We start from the raw sequence: 22,361 nt of genomic DNA, 5'->3' as shown, positions 1-22,361 counted from the left end.
AAGAAGTGTCACATATGTGACACGAAGCACTCCGGCCCTAACGTTTTTTGCAATTAAAGTTGTCATCTGAAAAGAAAAAACAAACAAAAAAACTGAAACTTGCTATCAAAAAGAAAGTTGTTATCTTCACATCATGAAACTTGCCATAAAAACATTCATAGTTGTAATGTGTTTGTGCCACACGTGTAATACTTATCAGGGTCCTAAATAAATCCCCCAGAAAGCTGAACTATTTCTTTATCAAATTTCCACGTCAGAAACAGGATGGCAGCAACAGGCACTTGCAGGCTCAAAGCCACTAATGAAGGATTGCACATATCTTAATACTTCGACCAATACATCACAGGAATAGCAAAATTAACAAATTATGTGGGCGGACAAACATCGGGCAATCAATTCATCGACAGCAGCAGACAAAAACATATGCAGTTCTCACGGGATGCAGCACGAAACGGTGGAAACATCAGCAGCAAGCATGGAAAAACTAGTCAAATGACATTATTTGCACTTCCCGTTTGGCTCTTTGGAGAGCAGGAAACAAAATGGTGCTATCTCACATCCACGTGCTGACTGAGCGACTGAAAGGACTCCTGTCACAAACCTACAGTTCACAACTCCCTCTAAGGTTTTTACAAAAGCATTTCCTCAGACGATCTTCAGAGGCTAAGATGCTGGCCTATGTTTTAAGTTAGGAGTAATCTCTACGGCCGAATTTCCTACTTGAGAACCCCCTAACTTGCTAGTTGACAACCAAATACCGTACACATCTTGATTCAAAAAGATCCAGCTTATCCTACTACATCCCAGGGTAACAAGTTTACCAGAGCACAACCGTGCATGCAGGACTCGTCTCCCCGGCGAAGAATTGATGATCAGATCTTCAGATCTTTCTTGCAGTTGTCTCTCAAGTCCTTTAACTTGACGACAGCTGAATGCTGCACAGAAAGGGAATTTGAGAATATTAGCACATGATCATATACTGACAATCCAATCAAGCAATGAAATACTCCAATACACAGTAAGGGAATATGCAGATATATAGTTGAAGTAGTAGTGAACTGGTCTTCAGACAAAAAGAACAAAGTTGATCACAGAAGTACACTGTAATAGCATAACAAGTCACCACACAATCAAGACTAGGATTATCAAATTCTCAGCAGGGAAGAAAATTTCTTTCAAGCATCTTTCAGACAAGGTAGTGAATGCTACACAATCTACCACAATTTTAAACTGAATTTCCATGAAATAGGCTGGAAAAAGTTCAGCAGGGCTTGCAACGGCATATTTTAGCTCATATTTTGTATGCTAACCCTAAAGCTAGACCAAATGGGCCATGAGATTTTCAATGACAAAAGGAACAATGATCATCGCAGCCTGACGATAGTTGATTCTAAATACATTCAACTAACTTTGAAGGCCTTTTCTACATATTAGCAAGGCACAAGGGGCACTAACTCACATTATCGTGCTATGCTACATAATTTAATGATGTAAACAGACCTAGCGCGACCACAACTAGAAGTCTAACAGAAATGTCTACTCAGAATCTAGTACTTTGAAACAATAGATGATGATAGGTTTGAACAGGATCTCCTCTGAAGCTCGGCTCAACAAGCTCTGCAACCTTTGGACCAAGCTACAGGGGACTGAATTCCTCTAGCGACTCAGTTCATTGGAAGTGATATGCGAGCCAAATATGTTCTCTTCTGCCAAATCTGCACACAGCGCAGTGCTCGGGCTCTATTCCTCTTACTCAGAAGCACATGGCAAAGATTTGGAAGATCAAGGCGGAAAACAAGGTCAAAAAATTTCTATGGCTGCTGCTCCAGAACAGGAATTGAACAGTGAACAAACTTTGCACACGATCTTGGCAGCATTGGCCCATGTTGTTTGCTTATATGATCAGGTCCTGCAATATCCTGCTCATCTTGCACTGCAATGGCCCTTTCTAAGGAGGTGTGGCAACAGTTTGCTTCAGAAAGGCCTCAGATGACATTGTGCAATGCAAGCAAGATCAATAGGGCTGGTGGAACAAAATAACTCGAGGACAGGTGAATAAGGAGCAGAAGACACAGCCTGTGATTGACGGATATGTTGTCTGAAACACATGGAAAGAGGGACGCAGAAGAACCTTTTAGCGCAAAAGCTCTGACACGGCAGGGATAGCAACGATGATTAGAGAATTTAAGCCCCCTAAAGGAGGCACAAGAGATTTGGTCCTCAGTTTATTTATGTACAGCCCTTGCTTCAGCATTGGATTTTCCTTTCTTGTTTTCTATCAGTTTGCCTTTTCACTGCAATCTAAGCTTGTAGCAATTTGCCCATACTTAATGCACTAGCAAAGCTCCTCCTGGAGCCCATAAAAAAAGAATCCAGTACTAGAGCAAGCAAAAATTCAAACACCATGTCTGAGAACACAATTCGTGCAAATGGCTGTTTGCTTGTACAATTCCATTTTCAAAAACTACTTATTCAAAAGATTCAATGATTTTTCACATACAGCTCAGAACAGATGTCAAGTAAACAACATATGAAAGATGTGGTCATCAGGTGCTTTGACTCCTAAGGTTATGGGTCAAAATAGTTAAGAAAAGCCATGATAAGAAGCACAAAGTAGTGTAGTAGGAAGAACTAATTCTACCCAGGGTCCCACCCAGCAAAATCATCATGGTCAATGAGTCAAAGAATAGCAAGTAGAAAGATAAAGTGAAAGGGAAAACGAGAAGCCAAAAGAACCCGAGTCAATAATTGGCCCAAATAGGCAAAGCCCGTCATGGTGGAGGCCATTGTTGCGACTACATTGTGTGAGGCACCATGTACTTCTCTGTTGTTTCTACAACTAGTATGCCACAACAGGTTATCAACTTGGAAGAATCCTAGCAATTATGTTTTAGCAAATACAGATGAAAAGATAGGTGGTAACATACACCGTCTAATATGTGGCAAAAAAATGACACCAACTGCCTACTTAACATGCCTAGATAGGCACTGAAAAATATCGAGTACAAGAGTATCTTTAGAATAACTATGGTGTTGAGCTGGTCATGAAATATTTTGTGAGGCAGAAGTATTTGCCTTTTGTGTTGGCCCAAAAATGTAATGATAAATTGAAGGCCAGACTACTGAGTACCACAGCAGGGCTAAATTCATAACTGATCCTCCGCAAACTAACAAACCAATGGTCCCTCAAAATTTACCAGTGCAAGCAAACAGCATTTACACAGAGAGTAAACTGTGACAATCACAACTATTCGCTACTAACCGCAGTGACACCATACAAATTGATACCAATACACCGTCGGCATAATTTTGACTAAGTTGGGATATTGTAGGTGTAAAACAACTTACGAGCTGGGCAGATTCACGAACAAGGGCATTTTCAGTATGAAGAAAGAGTGATCTCTGTTGTTGAGATAGTTTGAATCCCATCTCTGCAGCTCTTTTTGAGTATCTGTCTGCATTGAATTCATTTCCTTGCCTCTTTGCCTCTAGCGATCTAGCAAACTTTATGCTCTTCTTCAATGCTAAAGAAAGGTTTGACAGAGATGGAATTAATATTAGTAAAATGATCAATTGTGAACAAAGAAAGAAACCACACTACGTGTACTGCTTAGAGAGAGGGGGGGGGGGGGGGAGGGGGAGAGTGAATTGAATATGCCGAGAATTACCACCAAGCCGGCTTCTTGCATCCTGATAATGGAGATTAGTCCACATAAAAGCAGCTGTTCGGACAGGAATAAAGAGATAAGGTGTATGTTCACATGGCATCATAATGACACATACAATACATGTGGAAGCAAGAAATTCATGTAAACATACCCTTAAGACAGAAAGAGCAAGTGCAAGACTTTGTAGCACATGATTTTTCCAAGCCACCAACCTCCATTGGAGGATGCTGGACATTTGTACATGTCATGTCATCACGAGCTGTAGCGTCAAATGAAGACTGCGAATTCTGATTTCCTGGTGATACAACCATCTCCTCTTGAGTCAGACATTCACCCTCATTAGTCTTATCATTAATTACAATCTTACTAGCCTCACTGGCATATGGCAGCAACTCACTATCAGTGTCTTCATCATCTTCCCCTTCACAGCCACCCTCTGATTCCAAGGAAGACTCCGCCTTGTCGTTGAGGCCAGAAGAATCCAAAGATACGCAACGATTCCTCGCGTCATCATCATCCTTGGATAGTAGCCCAGCTGCCTGAGCAGCCATGTGCTGAACCTTGGCTCCACGGAAAATTGAAGTCCTTGCGAAGTCCTCTTTGCCAATACCATCAACCAGAACTTCAAAAAGGTTTCCTGATGCCCCAGCATTGGCCTTTGCCTTTTCATCAGACTCTTTCCTAGGGTCAGCGACCTTTTCGACCCGACTAATCTTGACTCCACCTGCATTCTTCTCCAGATCGCATGAGGCTGGCCGCTTGCCAAGGACATTTGTCAGGTCTCCAAAGGCCCGCCGGACACTGCCCTGGGTGTTTTCAGTCATTGCAGCTTCCAGGTACTCACCAACTTGACAAGATTAACAGCAAAATCGCGGCCGACAACCATATAATACAACTGCATTGATCAATTCAGAAACAAAATACAATGTGAGTGATGTATTCATACTGTGTTGAGAAAGAAGGGGGTAAATGCACATAAGCATGGTTTAGATTTTAGAGCCAAAACAAAGGGCTAATGTTTGCGAATAGTGAAAATGGTTGTGCCGTCTTATATACAGGACAACGGGAAGCAAAAGGAATCCCATGTGCTCGGAGGCTAGGAGCTAACTGAATATTCAGCGTAAATCAAGCCGACTAAGTGCCAATGGATGCAAAATTGGATGAGATCGAGGGTTTCTGAGACGGAATCCTCCCGCTCTCGCCCCCCAAAAGAATACATAGGACGTAATGCGCGTTAATTCCGCAGAGTTGACAACGATTTAGCGGGGAAATAGGGTTCCATTCCGTCGTCTTAGTACAAAGTAGAGTCGCTACAAAAACATGGAAACGGCGAGTCTATCGTCAGGATGGATCAACGGGGATTCCAGCTCTACACCGGAAGGGGGGGAAGCCGAATCTGACAGGAAACATGGTGGGGCGGTGGCCTCACCCCCCAGCCTCCCGCGTAGTAGCCACCGGGCCAAAACCTACAGATGCGGTGGCGAGACGGAGAGGAGGGGTAGGGTTTGGGGGCGCAGACCTCGCCGCGGGACGCCCGCCGTTCCTCCCGAGATCGCCCTCCGGAGCGGGGGGCGCGCGAGGAGAGTGGGGTGGGGTGGGAAGGGACTCTCTCTCTCTCTCTCTGGTTGTGGGGGTGGGGGTGGAGGCGAAAAGGGTTGGAGCGGGGCGGGGCGGCGCGAGCGGGGAAGGCCTGGCGCCTGGCGGTCCCGGGTTGCGCGCGCTCGCGTTCGGAGATTTGGGCGCCGTGCCCGTGCGCGCGCGCCGGGCGCGGGAGGTTCCGCTCGGGTCGGCGCGCGTTGGTTGGTAGGAATAGGATGGACCTGCCCCGCCACGGGTCCGTCGCGTCGGTCGTTCGGCGTTCCGTGGATCTGCTCCGATGCCGCAACGCTAGGCGTCGGTGCAGCGAATCGTGCACCCGGATCGGCCACCTCCACCGCCGTCGGATCTCTCTTACATACGAGATCAGGCACTATAAGTAAACAAGAGAGAGTGGAGTTGTATCTTAAAGCATCTCCGGCCGTTTGTCCCCTAGGACGCCGAAAAAACGCCGTCTGGGCCGAGCCGGCGTTAATTTCGATGTCGGGGCGAACGTGTTGCCAGTCGCCGCCCCCAAATCGACACAACTCGACACAAACATGACACAAACTCGGCGATTTCATTCAAATTTGTACAAAAACAGCAAACATGATTTAAAAACAAGTACGCCTAGCCCTACTACGTCGTTGTCGGCGTCCGCCTTCTACATGCCGAGGAGCCTGTAGAACCGGGTGTAGTCATCGTCATCATCGTCGTCGCCGCCCTGCGTGGTGCCGCCCCCGTCCCTGCTGCACCCCTGACCAGGGTCGCCGACGCGCGAAGGGTTGGACGGCCCGAGCGCGTCCTCGTCGTCACTGTCGAGGACGACAACGACGCCCTCACCGCGTCCGCGGTGTCGAGCTTTGATCTCCTCATAGGCCCGGCGCTGGCGCTCCACCAGCTCGCGGACGTAGTCCGCCTTCGCCCACTTGAGGATGGTCTCGTCATCGGCGGCCATCTCCTCGTGCTCCTTCTTCACGGGGAGCAACCCCGGCTCGGTCTTCGACCGAACGAGGCGGAGGGAACGAGGGGATGGGCGGTCGCCCTCATTGATGACTGCGGCTCTGGCTTGACGGGGCGGAGCGTCGGCGACCCGAAGGGAAGCGAGTCAGAGCCCGCCGACGAGGAGGTAGCCATCTCCATTCGCCGTGGCATCCAGGAACTACCGCGACGGTGATAGAAGGGCGGGGGCGCCGGGTACTCGAGGTGCGGCGTGTTGCCGGCCTCGAGGGTGCGGCCGGAAATGCCCCACCATTAGCGCCGCCCGTCGGAGTTGAGGCATCCACAGGGCACGGTGTCGTTTGTGGAGGCGACCTGATCGGCGTGGCGACAATCGAAGTACATCGTCCATAGCATGTGGCTGTCGACGGCGTACCTCGGCTCATTCCGTTGCGCCTCCGACAGCGACGAACGGATGCGCGCTATCTCGGCATGCCGTTCGGCATCGGTGGGCGCTAGGGGCACCGGGACGCCGCCGGCGCTCTGTTGGGGAACGTTGCAGAAAATTAAAAAATTTCCTACGGTTTCACCAAGATCCATCTATGAGTTCATCTAAGCAACGAGTCATGGAAGATGCATCTACATACCACTTTGTAGATCGCGAGCGGAAGCGTTCAAAAGAACGGGGTTGAAGTAGTCGTTCTCGTCGTGATCCTATCACCGGAGATCCTAGCGCCGAACGGACGGCACCTCCGCGTTCAACACACGTACGGAGCGGATGACGTCTCCTCCTTCTTGATCCAGCAAGGGGGAAGGAGAGGTTGATGATGATGGCTCCAGCAGCAGCACAACGGCGTGGTGGTGGTGGAACAGCAGCACTCCGGCAGGGCTTCGCCAAGCACGTGACGGAGGAGGAAGAGGTGTAGCAGGGGGAGGGAGGCGCCAGAACTGCAGGGTGCGGCTGCCCCCTCCCCCCCCCTTTATATAGGCCCCCAAGGGAGGGCGCTGGCCCTGGGAGATCCAATCTCCCAAGGGGGGCGGCGGCCAAGGGGGTGGAGTACCCCCCAAGGCAAGTGGGCCCCCCCCTAGGGTTTCAACCCTAGGCGCAGGGGGTGGGCCAAGGGGGGCGCGACAGCCCACTATGGGCTGGTTCCCCTCCCCACTTCAGCCCTTGGGGCCCTCCGGGATGGGTGGCCCCACCCGGTGGACCCCCGGGACCCTTTCGGTGGTCCCGGTACAATACCGGGCGACCCCGAAACTTTCCCGATGGCCGAAATATCACTTCCTATATATAATTCTTCACCTCCGGACCATTCCGGAACTCCTCGTGACGTCCGGGATCTCATCTGGGACTCCGAACAACATTCGGTATGCTGCATACTCATATTCATACAACCCTAGGCGTCACCGAACCTTAAGTGTGTAGACCCTACGGGTTCGGGAGACACGTAGACATGACCAAGATGGCTCTCGGGCAATAACCAACAGCGGGATCTGGATACCCATGTTGGCTCCCACATGCTCCTCGATGATCTCATCGGATGAACCACGATGTCGAGGATTCGAACAACCCCGTATACAATTCTCTTTGTCAATCGGTACGTTACATGCCCGAGACTCGATCGTCGGTATCCCAATACCTCGTTCAGTCTCGTTACCGCAAGTCACTTTACTCGTACCATAATGCATGATCCCATGACCAAACACTTGGTCACTTTCAGCTCATTATGATGATGCCTTACCGAGTGGGCCCAGAGATACCTCTCCGTCATACGGAGTGACAAATCCCAGTCTCGATCCGTGTCAACCCAACAGACACTTTCGGAGATACATGTAGTGCACCTTTATAGTCACCCAGTTACGTTGTGACGTTTGGTACACCCAAAGCACTCTTACGGTATCCGGGAGTTACACGATCTCATGGTCTAAGGAAGAGATACTTGACATTGAAAAAGCTCTAGCAAAACGAACTACACGATCTTGCGCTATGCTTAGGATTGGGTCTTGTCCATCACATCATTCTCTTAATGATGTGATCTCGTTGTCAATGACATCTAATGTCCATAGTCAGGAAACCATGACTATCTGTTGACCAACGAGCTAGTCAACTAGAGGCTCACTAGGGACATGTTATGGTCTGTGTATTCACACGTGTATTACGATTTCCGGATAATACAGTTATAGCATGAATAAAAGACAATTATCATGAACAAGGAAATATAATAATAACCATTTTATTATTGCCTCTAGGGCATATTTCCAACAGTCTCCCACTTACACTAGAGTCAATAATCTAGTTACATTGTGATGAATCGAACACCCATAGAGTTCTGGTGTTGATCATGTTTTGCTCGCGAGAGAGGTTTAGTCAACGGATCTGCGACATTCAGATCCGTATGTACTTTGCAAATATCTATGTCTCCATCTTGAACATTTTCACGGATGGAGTTGAAACGACGCTTGATGTGTCTGGTCTTCTTGTGAAACCTGGGTTCCTTGGCAAGGGCAATAGCCCCAGTGTTGTCACAGAAGAGTTTGATCGGCCCCGACGCATTGGGTATGACTCCTAGGTCGGTGATGAACTCCTTCACCCAAATTGCTTCATGCGCTGCCTCCGAGGCTGCCATGTACTCCGCTTCACATGTAGATCCCGCCACGACGCTCTGCTTGCAGCTGCACCATACTGCTCCACCATTCAACATATACACGTATCCAGCTTGTGACTTAGAGTCATCCAGATCTGTGTCGAAGCTAGCGTCGACGTAACCCTTTACGACGAGCTCTTCGTCACCTCCATAAACGAGAAACATGTCCTTCGTCCTTTTCAAGTACTTTAGGATATTCTTGACCGCTGTCCAGTGTTCCTTGCCGGGATTACTTTGGTACCTTCCTACCAAACTTACGGCAAGGTTTACATCAGGTCTGGTACATAGCATGGCATACATAATAGATCCTATGGCTGAAGCATAGGGGATGACACTCATCTCTTCTTTATCTTTTGCCGTGGTCGGGCATTGAGCCGAGCTCAATCTCACACCTTGCAATACAGGCAAGAACCCCTTCTTGGACTGATCCATTTTGAACTTCTTCAAAATCTTATCAAGGTATGTGCTTTGTGAAAGACCTATGAGGCGTCTCGATCTATCTCTATAGATCTTGATGCCTAATATATAAGCAGCTTCTCCAAGGTCCTTCATTGAAAAACACTTATTCAAGTAGGCCTTAATGCTGTCCAAAAGTTCTATATCATTTCCCATCAAAAGTATGTCATCTACATATAATATGAGAAATGCTACAGAGCTCCCACTCACTTTCTTGTAAACGCAGGCTTCTCCATAAGTCTGCATAAATCCAAACGCTTTGATCATCTCATCAAAGCGAATGTTCCAACTCCGAGATGCTTGCACCAGCCCATAAATGGATTGCTGGAGCTTGCATACTTTGTTAGCCTTCTTAGGATCGACAAAACCTTTCGGCTGCATCATATACAGTTCTTCCTTAAGATGTCCATTAAGGAATGCTGTTTTGACGTCCATCTGCCATATCTCATAATCATAGTATGCGGCAATTGCTAACATGATTCGGACGGACTTCAGCTTCGCTACGGGAGAGAATGTCTCGTCGTAGTCAATCCCTTGAACTTGTCGATAACCCTTAGCGACAAGTCGAGCTTTATAGACGGTAATATTACCATCCGCGTTCGTCTTCTTCTTAAAGATCCATTTGTTTTCTATCGCTTGCCGTTCATCGGGCAAGTCTGTCAAAGTCCATACTTTGTTTTCATACATGGATTCTATCTCGGATTTCATGGCTTCAAGCCATTTGTTGGAATCTGGGCCCGCCATTGCTTCTTCATAGTTCGAAGGTTCACCGTTGTCCAACAACATGATTTCCAGGACAGGGTTGCCGTACCACTCTGGTGCGGAACATGTCCTTGTGGACCTACGAAGTTCAGTAGCAACTTGATCCGAAGTACCTTGATCATCATCATTATTTTCCTCTTCAGTTGGTGTAGGCATCACAGGAACATTTTCCTGAGCTGCACTACTATCCCGTTCAAGAGGTAGTACTTCATCGAGTTCTACTTTCCTCCCACTTACTTCTTTCGAGAGAAACTCTTTTTCCAGAAAGGATCCGTTCTTGGCAACAAAGATCTTGCCCTCGGATCTTAAGTAGAAGGTATACCCAATGGTTTCTTTAGGGTATCCTATGAAGACGCATTTTTCCGACTTGGGTTCGAGCTTTTCAGGTTGAAGTTTCTTGACATAAGCATCGCATCCCCAAACTTTTAGAAATGACAGCTTAGGTTTCTTCCCAAACCATAATTCATACGGTGTCGTCTCAACGGATTTAGATGGTGCCCTATTTAAAGTGAATGTAGCTGTCTCTAGAGCGTATCCCCAAAATGATAGCGGTAAATCGGTAAGAGACATCATAGATCGCACCATATCCAATAGAGTGCGATTACGACGTTCGGACACACCGTTACGCTGAGGTGTTCCAGGCGGCGTGAGTTGTGAAACGATTCCACATTTTCTTAAGTGTGTACCAAATTCGTGACTTAAATATTCTCCTCCACGATCCGATCGTAAGAATTTTATCTTTCGGTCACGTTGACTCTCTACTTCATTCTGAAATTCCTTGAACTTTTCAAAGGTCTCAGACTTGTGTTTCATCAAGTAGACATACCCATATCTACTCAAGTCATCAGTGAGAGTGAGAACATAACGATATCCTCTGCGAGCCTCAGTGCTCATTGGACCGCACACATCGGTATGTATGATTTCCAACAAGTTGGTTGCTCGCTCCATTGTTCCGGAGAACGGGTCTTGGTCATTTTGCCCATGAGGCATGGTTCGCATGTGTCAAATGATTCATAATCGAGAGACTCTAAAAGTCCATTAGCATGGAGCTTCTTCATGCGCTTGACACCAATGTGACCAAGGCGGCAGTGCCACAAGTATGTGGGACTATCGTTATCAACTTTACATCTTTTGGTATTCACGCTATGAATATGTGTAACATTACGTTCGAGATTCATTAAGAATAAACCATTGACCATCGGGTCATGACCATAAAACATATCTCTCATATAAATAGAACAACCATTATTCTCGGATTTAAATGAGTAGCCATCGCGTATTAAATGAGATCCAGATACAATGTTCATGCTCAAACTTGGCACTAAATAACAATTATTGAGGTTTAAAACTAATCCCGTAGGTAAATGTAGAGGTAGCGTGCCGACGGCGATCACATCGACCTTGGAACCATTCCCGACGTGCATCGTCACCTCGTCCTTCGCCAGTCTCCGCTTATTCCGCAGCTCCTGCTGTGAGTTACAAATGTGAGCCACGGCACCGGTATCAAATATCCAGGAGTTACTATGAGTACTGGTAAGGTACACATCAATTACATGTATATCAAATATACCTTTAGTGTTGTCTGCCTTCTTGTTCGCTAAGTATTTGGGGCAGTTCCGCTTCCAGTGACCCTTCCCCTTGCAATAAAAGCACTCAGTTTCAGGCTTGGGTCCATTCTTTGACTTCTTCCCGGCAACTGGCTTACCGGGCGCGGCAACATCTTTGCCGTCCTTCTTGAAGTTCTTCTTACCCTTGCCCTTCTTGAACTTAGTGGTCTTATTGACCATCAACACTTGATGTTCTTTCTTGATTTCAACCTCTGCTGACTTCAGCATTGAAAATACTTCAGGAATGGTCTTCGCCATCCCCTGCATATTGTAGTTCATCACAAAGCTCTTGTAGCTTGGTGGGAGCGACTGAAGGATTCTGTCAATGACCGCCTCATCCGGGAGGTTAATGTCCAGCTGGGACAGGCGGTTGTGCAACCCAGACATTTTGAGTATATGCTCACTGACAGAACTATTTTCCTCCATCTTACAACTATAGAACTTGTCGGAGACTTCATATCTCTCGACCCGGGCATGAGCTTGGAAAACTAGTTTCAGCTCCTCGAACATCTCATATGCTCCGTGTTGCTCAAAACGCTCTTGGAGCCCCGGTTCTAAGTTGTAAAGCATGCCGCACTGAACGAGGGAGTAATCATCAGCGCGAGACTGCCAAGCATTCATAATGTCTTGGTTCTCTGGGACGGGTGCATCACCTAGCGGTCCTTCTAGGACATATTGTTTCCTGGCAGCTATGAGGATGATCCTCATGTTCCGGACCCAGTCCGTATAGTTGCTGCCATCATCTTTCAGCTTGGTTTTCTCTAGGAACGCGTTGAAGTTCATGTTGACATGAGCGGCGGCCATTTGATCTACAAGACATATTTGCAAAGGTTTTAGACTAAGTTCATGATAATTAAGTTCATCTTATCAAATTATTACAATGAACTCCCACTCAGATTAGACATCCCTCTAGTCATCTAAGTGTTACACGATCCGAGTCGACTAGGCCGTGTCCGATCATCACGTGAGACGGACTAGTCATCGTCGGTGAACATCTCCATGTTGATCGTATCTTCCATACGACTCGTGTTCGACCTTTCGGTCTCTGTGCTCCGAGGCCATGTCTGTACATGCTAGGCTCGTCAAGTTAACCCTAAGTGGTCTGCATGTGTAAATCTGTCTTACACCCGTTGTATGTGAACGTAAGGATCTATCACACCCGATCATCACGTGGTGCTTCGAAACGACGAACTTTAGCAACGGTGCACAGTTAGGGGGAACACTTTCTTGAAATTATTATAAGGGATCATCTTATTTACTACCGCCATTCTAAGTAAACAAGATGCATAAAACATAATAAACATCACATGCAATTATATAGTAGTGACATGATATGGCCAATATCATATAGCTCCTTCGATCTCCATCTTCGGGGCTCCATGATCATCTTCGTCACCGGCATGACACCATGATCTCCATCATCATGATCTCCATCATTGTGTCTTCATGAAGTTGTCACGCCAATGACTACTTCTACTTCTATGGCTAACGCGTTTAGCAATAAAGTAAAGTAATTTACATGGCGTTCTACAATGACACGCAGGTCATACAAAAATAAAGACAACTCCTATGGCTCCTGCCGGTTGTCATACTCATCGACATGCAAGTCGTGATTCCTATTACAAGAACATGATCTCATACATCACAATATATCATTCATCATTCATCACAACTTCTGGCCATATCACATCACATGACAATTGCTGCAAAAACAAGTTAGACGTCCTCTAATTGTTGTTGCATCTTTTACGTGGCTGCAATTGGGTTCTAGCAAGAATGTTTTCTTACCTACGAATAACCACAACGTGATTTTTTGTCAACTTCTATTTACCCTTCATAAGGACCCTTTTCATCGAATCCGCTCCAACTAAAGTGGGAGAGACAGACACCCGCCAGCCACCTTATGCAACTAGTGCATGTCAGTCGGTGGAACCGGTCTCATGTAAGCGTACGTGTAAGGTTGGTCCGGGCCACTTCATCCCACAATACCGCTGAAGCAAGATAAGACTAGTAGCGGCAAGCAAGTTGACAAGATCTACGCCCACAACAAAATTGTGTTCTACTCGTGCAATAGAGAACTAGGCATAGACCTAGCTCTGATACCACTGTTGGGGAACGTTGCAGAAAATTAAATTTTTTCCTACGGTTTCACCAAGATCCATCTATGAGTTCATCTAAGCAACGAGTCATGGGAGATGCATCTACATACACTTTGTAGATCGCGAGCGGAAGCGTTCAAAAGAATAGGGTTGAAGTAGTCGTTCTCGTCTTGATCCTATCACCGGAGATCCTAGCGCTGAACGGACGGCACCTTCGCATTCAACACACGTACAGAGCGGATGACGTATCCTCCTTCTTGATCCAGCAAGGGGGAAGGAGAGGTTGATGATGATGGCTCCAGCAGCAGCACAACGGCGTGGTGGTGGTGGAACAGTAGCACTCCAGCAGGGCTTCGCCAAGCACGTGACGAAGGAGAAAGAGGTGTAGCAGGGGAGGGAGGCGCCAGAACTTCAGGGTGCGGCTGCCCCCTCCCCCTCCCTTTATATAGGCCCCCAAGGGGGGGCGCCGGCCCTGGGAGATCCAATCTCCCAAGGGGGGCGGCGGCCAAGGGGGTGGAGTACCCCCCAAGGCAAGTGGGGCGCCCCCCCACCCTAGGGTTTCAACCCTAGGCGCAGGGGGTGGGCCAAGGGGGCCGCACCAGCCCACTATGGGCTGGTTCCCCTCCCCACTTCAGCCCTTGGGGCCCTCCGGGATGGGTGGCCCCACCCGGTGGACCCCCGGGACCCTTTCGGTGGTCCCGGTACAATACCGGGCGACCCCGAAACTTTCCCGATGGCCGAAATATCACTTCCTATATATAATTCTTCACCCCCGGACCATTCCGGAACTCCTCGTGACGTCCGGGATCTCATTCGGGACTCCGAACAACATTCAGTATGCTGCATACTCATATTCATACAACCCTAGCGTCACCGAACCTTAAGTGTGTAGACCCTATGGGTTCGGGAGACACGTAGACATGATCGAGACGGGTCTCGGGCAATAACCAACAGCGGGATCTGGATACCCATGTTGGCTCCCACATGCTCCTCGATGATCTCATCGGATGAACCATGATGTCGAGGATTCGAACAACCCCATATACAATTCCCTTTGTCAATCGGTACGTTACATGCCCGAGACTCGATCGTCGGTATCCCAATACCTTGTTCAGTCTCGTTACCGGCAAGTCACTTTACTCGTACCGTAATGCATGATCCCATGACCAAACACTTGGTCACTTTGAGCTCATTATGATGATGCATTACCGAGTGGGCCCAGAGATACCTCTCCGTCATACGGAGTGACAAATCTCAGTCTCGATCCGTGTCAACCCAACAGACACTTTTGGAGATACCTGTAGTGCACCTTTATAGTCACCCAATTACGTTGTGACGTTTGGTACACCCAAAGCACTCTTACGGTATCCGGGAGTTACACGATCTCATGGTCTAAGGAAGAGATACTTGACATTGAAAAAGCTCTAGCAAAACGAACTACACGATCTTGTGCTATGCTTAGGATTGGGTCTTGTCCATCACATCATTCTCCTAATGATGTGATCCCGTTGTCAATGACATCTAATGTCCATAGTCAGGAAACCATGACTATTTGTTGACCAACGAGCTAGTCAACTAGAGGCTCACTAGGGACATGTTATGGTCTGTGTATTCACACGTGTATTACGATTTCCGGATAATACAGTTATAGCATGAATAAAAGACAATTATCATGAACAAGGAAATATAATAATAACCCTTTTATTATTGCCTCTAGGGCATATTTCCAACACGCTCAGGCTCCACGAGCCCGGCACCCGCATGTCCGGGGGTGCCGGGTAGTCGGCCTGGTAGAGGAGGCGTGCATCGTCCTCGCGCAGATGGCGGCGGCCGAAGCCGTTCGCTGCCGCGGCGTCGCCTGGGTAACGCTCGATCATTGCTCGTCGGCTGGGGAAGAGTGGGAAGAGAGGGGCTATGATGGCGAGAGGGGGCGGAAGGTGGCGAGTTGTGGCGTTCACCGATAGGGGGGTCGGCTTTTATATCCGAAGATGGGCGGTGAGAAGCTGCCCACCGGGTACCGCGTGGCGGGAGCGGGCGGGACGTGCGCCGCGGCGCCTTCACTGCGTCGCCTGTGAGGCATCAATGGAAGGCTGACCGGCGCGACAGCGTTGCCATTGATTCCCACGGGAACCGAGGCGATGAGGACGACGAAGGTGGCGAGTCGCTGACTCGGCGGACACACTCCATTTCACGCCAAAATTGTTTCCCCCGGCGCCCCGGGCGCCCCCCAGCGTGCTGGGTTCGGCCTGGATCTGTCGGCGCCAAAATCGGCCCGAGCCGGTGAAAAATGGGCTTCTGGGGCGCGACTGGGCCGAATTTTTGGCGCCGGCGACAAAAAAGGGGCCTGGGGGGCTGTTGGGGGCGCGGCTTGAGATGCTCTTAGCCCAGATACGATTCTTATCTCATTTTTCTGTGCACTATAATTAATGTTCTAGTTTTTTGTGGCTTGTCTTTTTTCCTCTTTTTCTCTCCACAATTAGGCCACAATGTTAACAAGCAAAAAAAATCCTTACTACTAAATCAGCGATAACTAATATGAATTGGAGGGAGAAACAAAATCCGCCGCACCATATGCAATATAGAATCCAACATTTGGTGGAGGGTTTTTTCGAGAACGTTGGGAGGTCAAAGGCATTAAAGGGTATAGTGTCTTCTACCCCATCAATAGCCGGTTTGATTTTTGCGCATAATTACTCCTATAAAGGATACTGAATACCGTCTCTTGGGGCTTCGCGAGAGAGTGTCCTCCGTGGCGTCAGTTTCCACGTGGCATGTTGTGGGCGCCTCTAGGAGGCTTTCCACGTCATCTGATCTGCTCAAATAGTGCGCACTCGGGTGCGGTCAAGACCACCGTCATATGAGGCAGCTTCGGTCGCGCCCACAAGCAAGACCCCTGTGCGCTGTCCTGCGAGTGATGGGAAGGCCAGACTCGCGTGGCGGTGTCTTCGGCCTCAAACGGTCTGGTCCAGTTGTGCCGGTCGGGCCGGTTCGCTCGTAGTAGTTGGGTCTTGCGTCATGATCGCCACTATCAGTACCATTCGCATCTCATTGGGGCATCGTCCAGTCTGCTTGGATGGCACGTACCAGGGCGGTCTGCCTCAGTGTTCTATGACAGGTGGACCACGGGCGTGACCTGGGGTTATGATGAGTCCAATTTATGTGATGATTTTGATAGTTATTTTGTGCCTACGTGGTAGGCTTTGTGAAATTTTACCACGTCCGCCCATCTCATTTTGTTGATATTCCTCGGGTAACGCTTTCTGCATCAATTAACACTTTATGAAAGTAATCCCTTGAAATGGTAGTGGAATCACGTATTTAATGTGATAATCACCTACCATAAAAGAATCAAGCAAGGAGGCCAAATGAGGAGTCGCCACAGCACTTCAAGAGTCAAAGACGACATTCCATACAAGTGGGACTGCTCATATGGGCGATCGTATGGAGTGCCAGCACCATCACTGATGTCTACTAGAATTACGTCGGTATTTCCCCAAAGAGGAAGGGATGATGCAGTATAGCGATGATAGGTATTTCCCTCAATGATGAGACCAAGATTATCAAACTAGTAGGAGAACCTCCTCACACCATGTAAACAACACATGCACACAAATAACAAATACTCGCAACCCGACGTGTTAAAGGGGTTGTCAATCCCTTTCGGGTACGGTGCCTCAAGATAGACAAATAACATGAGATAAAAGTGGTAGATAGGATAAATAGATCGCGGAACAAATAAATTGCAGCAAGGTATTTTTGTATTTTTGGTTTAATACATCTAAAAATAAATGCAAAGAAAAAAAGATCGCAAAGGCAAATATGATGAAAAGAGACCCGGGGGCCGTAGGTTTCACTAGTGGCTTCTCTCGAGAAAAATAACAAACGGTGGGAAAACAATTATTGCTGGGCAATTGATAGAACTTCAAATAATCATGATGATATCCAGGCAATGATCATTATATGGGCATCACGTCCAAGATTAGTAGACCGACTCCTACCTGCATATACTTGTTGGGGAACATTGCAGAAAATTAAAATTTTTCCTACGGTTTCACCAAGATCCATCTATGAGTTCATCTAAGCAACGAGTCAAGGGAGTGAGTTTGCATCTACATACCACTTGTAGATCGAGTGCGGAAGCGTTCAAGGGGATGGTGATGATGGAGTCGTACTCGTCGTGATTCGGATCACCGATGACCAAGTGCTGAACGGACAGCACCTCCGCGTTCAACACACGTACGGGACGGACGACGTCTCCTCCGTCTTGATCCAGCAAGGAGGAAGGAGAGGTTGAGGAAGGCAGCTCCAACGGCAGCACGACGGCGTGGTGTAGTTGGTGCAGAAGTACTCCGACAGGGCTTCGCCAAGCACGTACGGAGGAGGAGAGGTGTTGGGGAGGGGAGGGGCTGCGCCTTGGCTTGTGTTGTTGCAGCCCTCCCCTCACCCCTCTATATATAGGAGGAGAGGGGCAAGGGGGGCCGGCCCTCTAGGGGAAACCCTAGAGGGGGGCGGCGGCCAAAGGGAGAGGGAAAGAGGGGTGGCTTGCCCCCCAAGCTAGGGGGCGCCCCCTTTAGGGTTTCCCCTCCCCTTGCCCTAGCCGCATGGGCCTAGGTGGGGAGGCGCGCCCAGCCCACTAGGGGCTGGCTCCCTCTCCCACACAGCCCATGTGGCCCCCCGGGAGGGGTGGCCCCACCCGGTGGACCCCCGGAACCCTTCCGGTGGCCCCGGTACAATACCGGTATGCCACCGAAACTTTCCGGTGTCCGTTTAACCACTTTCCTTATATAAATCTTTACCTCCGGACCATTCCGGAACTCCTCGTGACGTCCGGGATCTCATCCGGGACTCCGAACAACATTCGGTAATCACATACTTGTCTTCCTGATAACCCTAGCGTCACCGAACCTTAAGTGTGTAGACCCTACGGGTTCGGGAGACATGCAGACATGACCGAGACGACCTCAGGTCAATAACCAACAGCGGGATCTGGATACCCATGTTGGCTCCCACATGCTCCTCGATGTTGTCATCGGATGAACCACGATGTCGAGGATTCGATCAAACCCCGTATGCAATTCCCTTTGTCAATCGGTACGTTACATGCCCGAGACTCGATCGTCGGTATCCCAATACCTCGTTCAGTCTCGTTACCGGCAAGTCACTTTACTCGTACCGCAATGCATGATCCCGTGATCAAACACTTGGTCACTTTGAGCTCATTGTGATGATGCATTACCGAGTGGGCCCAGAGATACCTCTCCGTCATACGGAGTGACAAATCCCAGTCTCGATCCGTGTCAACCCAACAGACACTTTCGGAGATACCTGTAGTGCACCTTTATAGTCACCCAGTTACGTTGTGACGTTTGGTACACCCAAAGCACTCTTACGGTATCCGGGAGTTACACGATCTCATGGTCTAAGGAAGAGATACTTGACATTGGAAAAGCTCTAGCAAAACGAACTAACCGACCTTTGTGCTATGCTTAGGATTGGGTCTTGTCCATCACATCATTCTCCTAATGATGTGATCCCGTTATCAACGACATCCAATGTCCATAGCCAGGAAACCATGACTATCTGTTGATCACAACGAGCTAGTCAACTAGAGGCTCACTAGGGACATATTGTGGTCTATGTATTCACACGTGTATTACGATTTCCGGATAATACAGTTATAGCATGAATAAAAGACAATTATCATGAACAAAGAAATATAATAATAACCCTTTTATTATTGCCTCTAGGGCATATTTCCAACAGTCTCCCACTTGCACTAGAGTCAATAATCTAGTTACATTGTGATGAATCGAACACCCATAGAGTTCTGGTGCTGATCATGTTTTGCTCGCGAGAGAGGTTTAGTCAACGGATCTGCGACATTCAGATCCGTATGTACTTTGCAAATTTCTATGTCTCCATCTTGAACATTTTCATGGATGGAGTTGAAACGACGCTTGATGTGCCTGGTCTTCTTGTGAAACCTGGGCTCCTTGGCAAGGGCAATAGCTCCAGTGTTGTCACAGAAGAGTTTGATCGGCCCCGACGCATTGGGTATGACTCCTAGGTTGGTGATGAACTCCTTCACCCAAATAGCTTCATGTGCTGCCTCTGAGGCTGCCATGTACTCCGCTTCACATGTAGATCCCGCCACCACGCTCTGCTTGTAGCTGCACCAGCTTACTGCTCCACCATTCATCATATACACGTATCCGGTTTGTGACTTAGAGTCATCCAGATCTGTGTCGAAGCTAGCGTCGACGTAACCCTTTACGACGAGCTCTTCGTCACCTCCATAAACGAGAAACATGTCCTTTGTCCTTTTTAGGTACTTCAGGATATTCTTGACCGCTGTCCAGTGTTCCTTGCCGGGATTACTTTGGTACCTTCCTACCAAACTTACGGCAAGGTTTACATCAGGTCTGGTACACAGCATGGCATACATAATAGATCCTATGGCTGAAGCATAGGGGATGACACTCATCTCTTCTATATCTTTTGCCGTGGTCGGGCATTGAGCCGAGCTCAATCTCACACCTTGCAATACAGGCAAGAACCCTTTCTTGGACTGATCCATTTTGAACTTCTTCAAAATCTTATCAAGGTATGTGCTTTGTGAAAGACCTATGAGGCGTCTCGATCTATTTCTATAGATCTTGATGCCTAATATATAAGCAGCTTCTCCAAGGTCCTTCATTGAAAAACACTTATTCAAGTAGGCCTTAATGCTGTCCAAGAATTCTATATCATTTCCCATCAAAGTATGTCATCTACATATAATATGAGAAATGCTACAGAGCTCCCACTCACTTTCTTGTAAACGCAGGCTTCTCCATAAGTCTGCATAAACCCAAACGCTTTGATCATCTCATCAAAGCGAATGTTCCAACTCCGAGATGCTTGCACCAGCCCATAAATGGATCGCTGGAGCTTGCATACTTTGTTAGCGTTCTTAGGATCGACAAAACCTTCTGGCTGCATCATATACAGTTCTTCCTTAAGATAACCGTTAAGGAATGCCGTTTTGACGTCCATCTGCCATATCTCATAATCATAGTATGCGGCAATTGCTAACATGATTCGGACGGACTTAAGCTTCGCTACGGGAGAGAAAGTCTCATCGTAGTCAATCCCTTGAACTTGCCGATAACCCTTAGCGACAAGTCGAGCTTTATAGATGGTGACATTACCATCCGCGTCCGTCTTCTTCTTAAAGATCCATTTGTTTTCTATCGCTCGCCGATCATCGGGCAAGTCAGTCAAAGTCCATACTTTGTTTTCATACATGGATTCTATCTCGGATTTCATGGCTTCTAGCCATTTGTTGGAATCTGGGCCCGCCATCGCTTCTTCATAGTTCGAAGGTTCACCGTTGTCTAACAACATGATTTCCAGGACAGGGTTGCCGTACCACTCTGGTGCGGAACGTGTCCTTGTGGACCTACGAAGTTCAGTAGCAACTTGATCCGAAGTACCTTGATCATCATCATTATTTTCCTCTTCAGTTGGTGTAGGCATCACAGGAACATTTTCCTGGGCTGCACTACTTTCCGGTTCAAGAGGTAGTACTTCATCGAGTTCTACTTTCCTCCCACTTACTTCTTTCGAGAGAAACTCTTTTTCCAGAAAGGATCCGTTCTTGGCAACAAAGATCTTGCCCTCGGATATTAAGTAGAAGGTATACCCAATGGCTTCCTTAGGGTATCCTATGAAGACGCATTTTTCCGACTTGGGTTCGAGCTTTTCAGGTTGAAGTTTCTTGACATAAGCATCGCATCCCCAAACTTTTAGAAACGACAACTTAGGTTTCTTCCCAAACCATAATTCATACGGTGTCGTCTCAACGGATTTAGACGGTGCCCTATTTAAAGTGAATGTAGCTGTCTCTAGAGCGTATCCCCAAAATGATAGTGGTAAATCGGTAAGAGACATCATAGATCGCACCATATCTAATAGAGTGCGATTACGACGTTCGGACACACCGTTACGCTGAGGTGTTCCAGGCGGCGTTAGTTGTGAAACGATTCCACATTTCCTTAAGTGTGTACCAAATTCGTGACTTAAGTATTCTCCTCCACGATCTGATCGTAGGAATTTTATCTTTCGGTCACGTTGATTCTCTACCTCATTCTGAAATTCCTTGAACTTTTCAAAGGTCTCAGACTTGTGTTTCATTAAGTAGACATACCCATATCTACTCAAGTCATCAGTGAGAGTGAGAACATAACGATATCCTCCGCGAGCCTCAACGCTCATTGGACCGCACACATCGGTATGTATGATTTCCAACAAGTTGGTTGCTCGCTCCATTGTTCCGGAGAACGGAGTCTTGGTCATCTTGCCCATGAGGCATGGTTCGCATGTGTCAAATGATTCATAATCGAGAGACTCTAAAAGTCCATCAGCATGGAGCTTCTTCATGCGCTTGACACCAATGTGACCAAGGCGGCAGTGCCACAAGTATGTGGGACTATCGTTATCAACTTTACATCTTTTGGTATTCACGCTATGAATATGTGTAGTATTACGCTCGAGATTCATTAAGAATAAACCATTGACCATCGGAGCATGACCATAAAACATATCTCTCATATAAATCGAACAACCATT

The 22,361-nt window shown here is 47.8% G+C and overlaps 1 protein-coding gene across 2 annotated transcripts; it reads right to left on the bottom strand.

Moving 5' to 3' along the window:
• Positions 1-476: 476 nt before the first annotated feature.
• On the bottom strand, positions 477-5,373 carry LOC123138191 (uncharacterized). 2 transcript variants are annotated; one of them, XM_044558117.1, is made up of 6 exons: positions 5,188-5,373; positions 4,066-4,563; positions 3,820-3,963; positions 3,669-3,722; positions 3,349-3,524; positions 477-935 (listed from the first exon to the last, which is right to left on the bottom strand). In XM_044558117.1, exons 2-6 carry the CDS (start codon positions 4,490-4,492, stop codon positions 873-875), a joined length of 864 nt encoding a protein of 287 aa, XP_044414052.1. In that variant the 5' UTR covers positions 4,493-4,563; positions 5,188-5,373; the 3' UTR covers positions 477-872. The 2 variants fall into 2 exon arrangements, with proteins under 2 accessions (XP_044414052.1, XP_044414051.1); XM_044558116.1 differs by having other exon boundaries at positions 3,820-4,563.
• Between the last annotated feature and the right edge of the window lie 16,988 nt (positions 5,374-22,361).

The sequence above is a fragment of the Triticum aestivum genome, chromosome 6B, assembly GCF_018294505.1.
Source record: "Triticum aestivum cultivar Chinese Spring chromosome 6B, IWGSC CS RefSeq v2.1, whole genome shotgun sequence".
NCBI classification, from domain to species: Eukaryota; Viridiplantae; Streptophyta; class Magnoliopsida; order Poales; family Poaceae; genus Triticum; species Triticum aestivum.
Note: the sequence above shows the minus strand (reverse complement) of the source record. Positions and strands in the feature narration are given on the sequence as shown.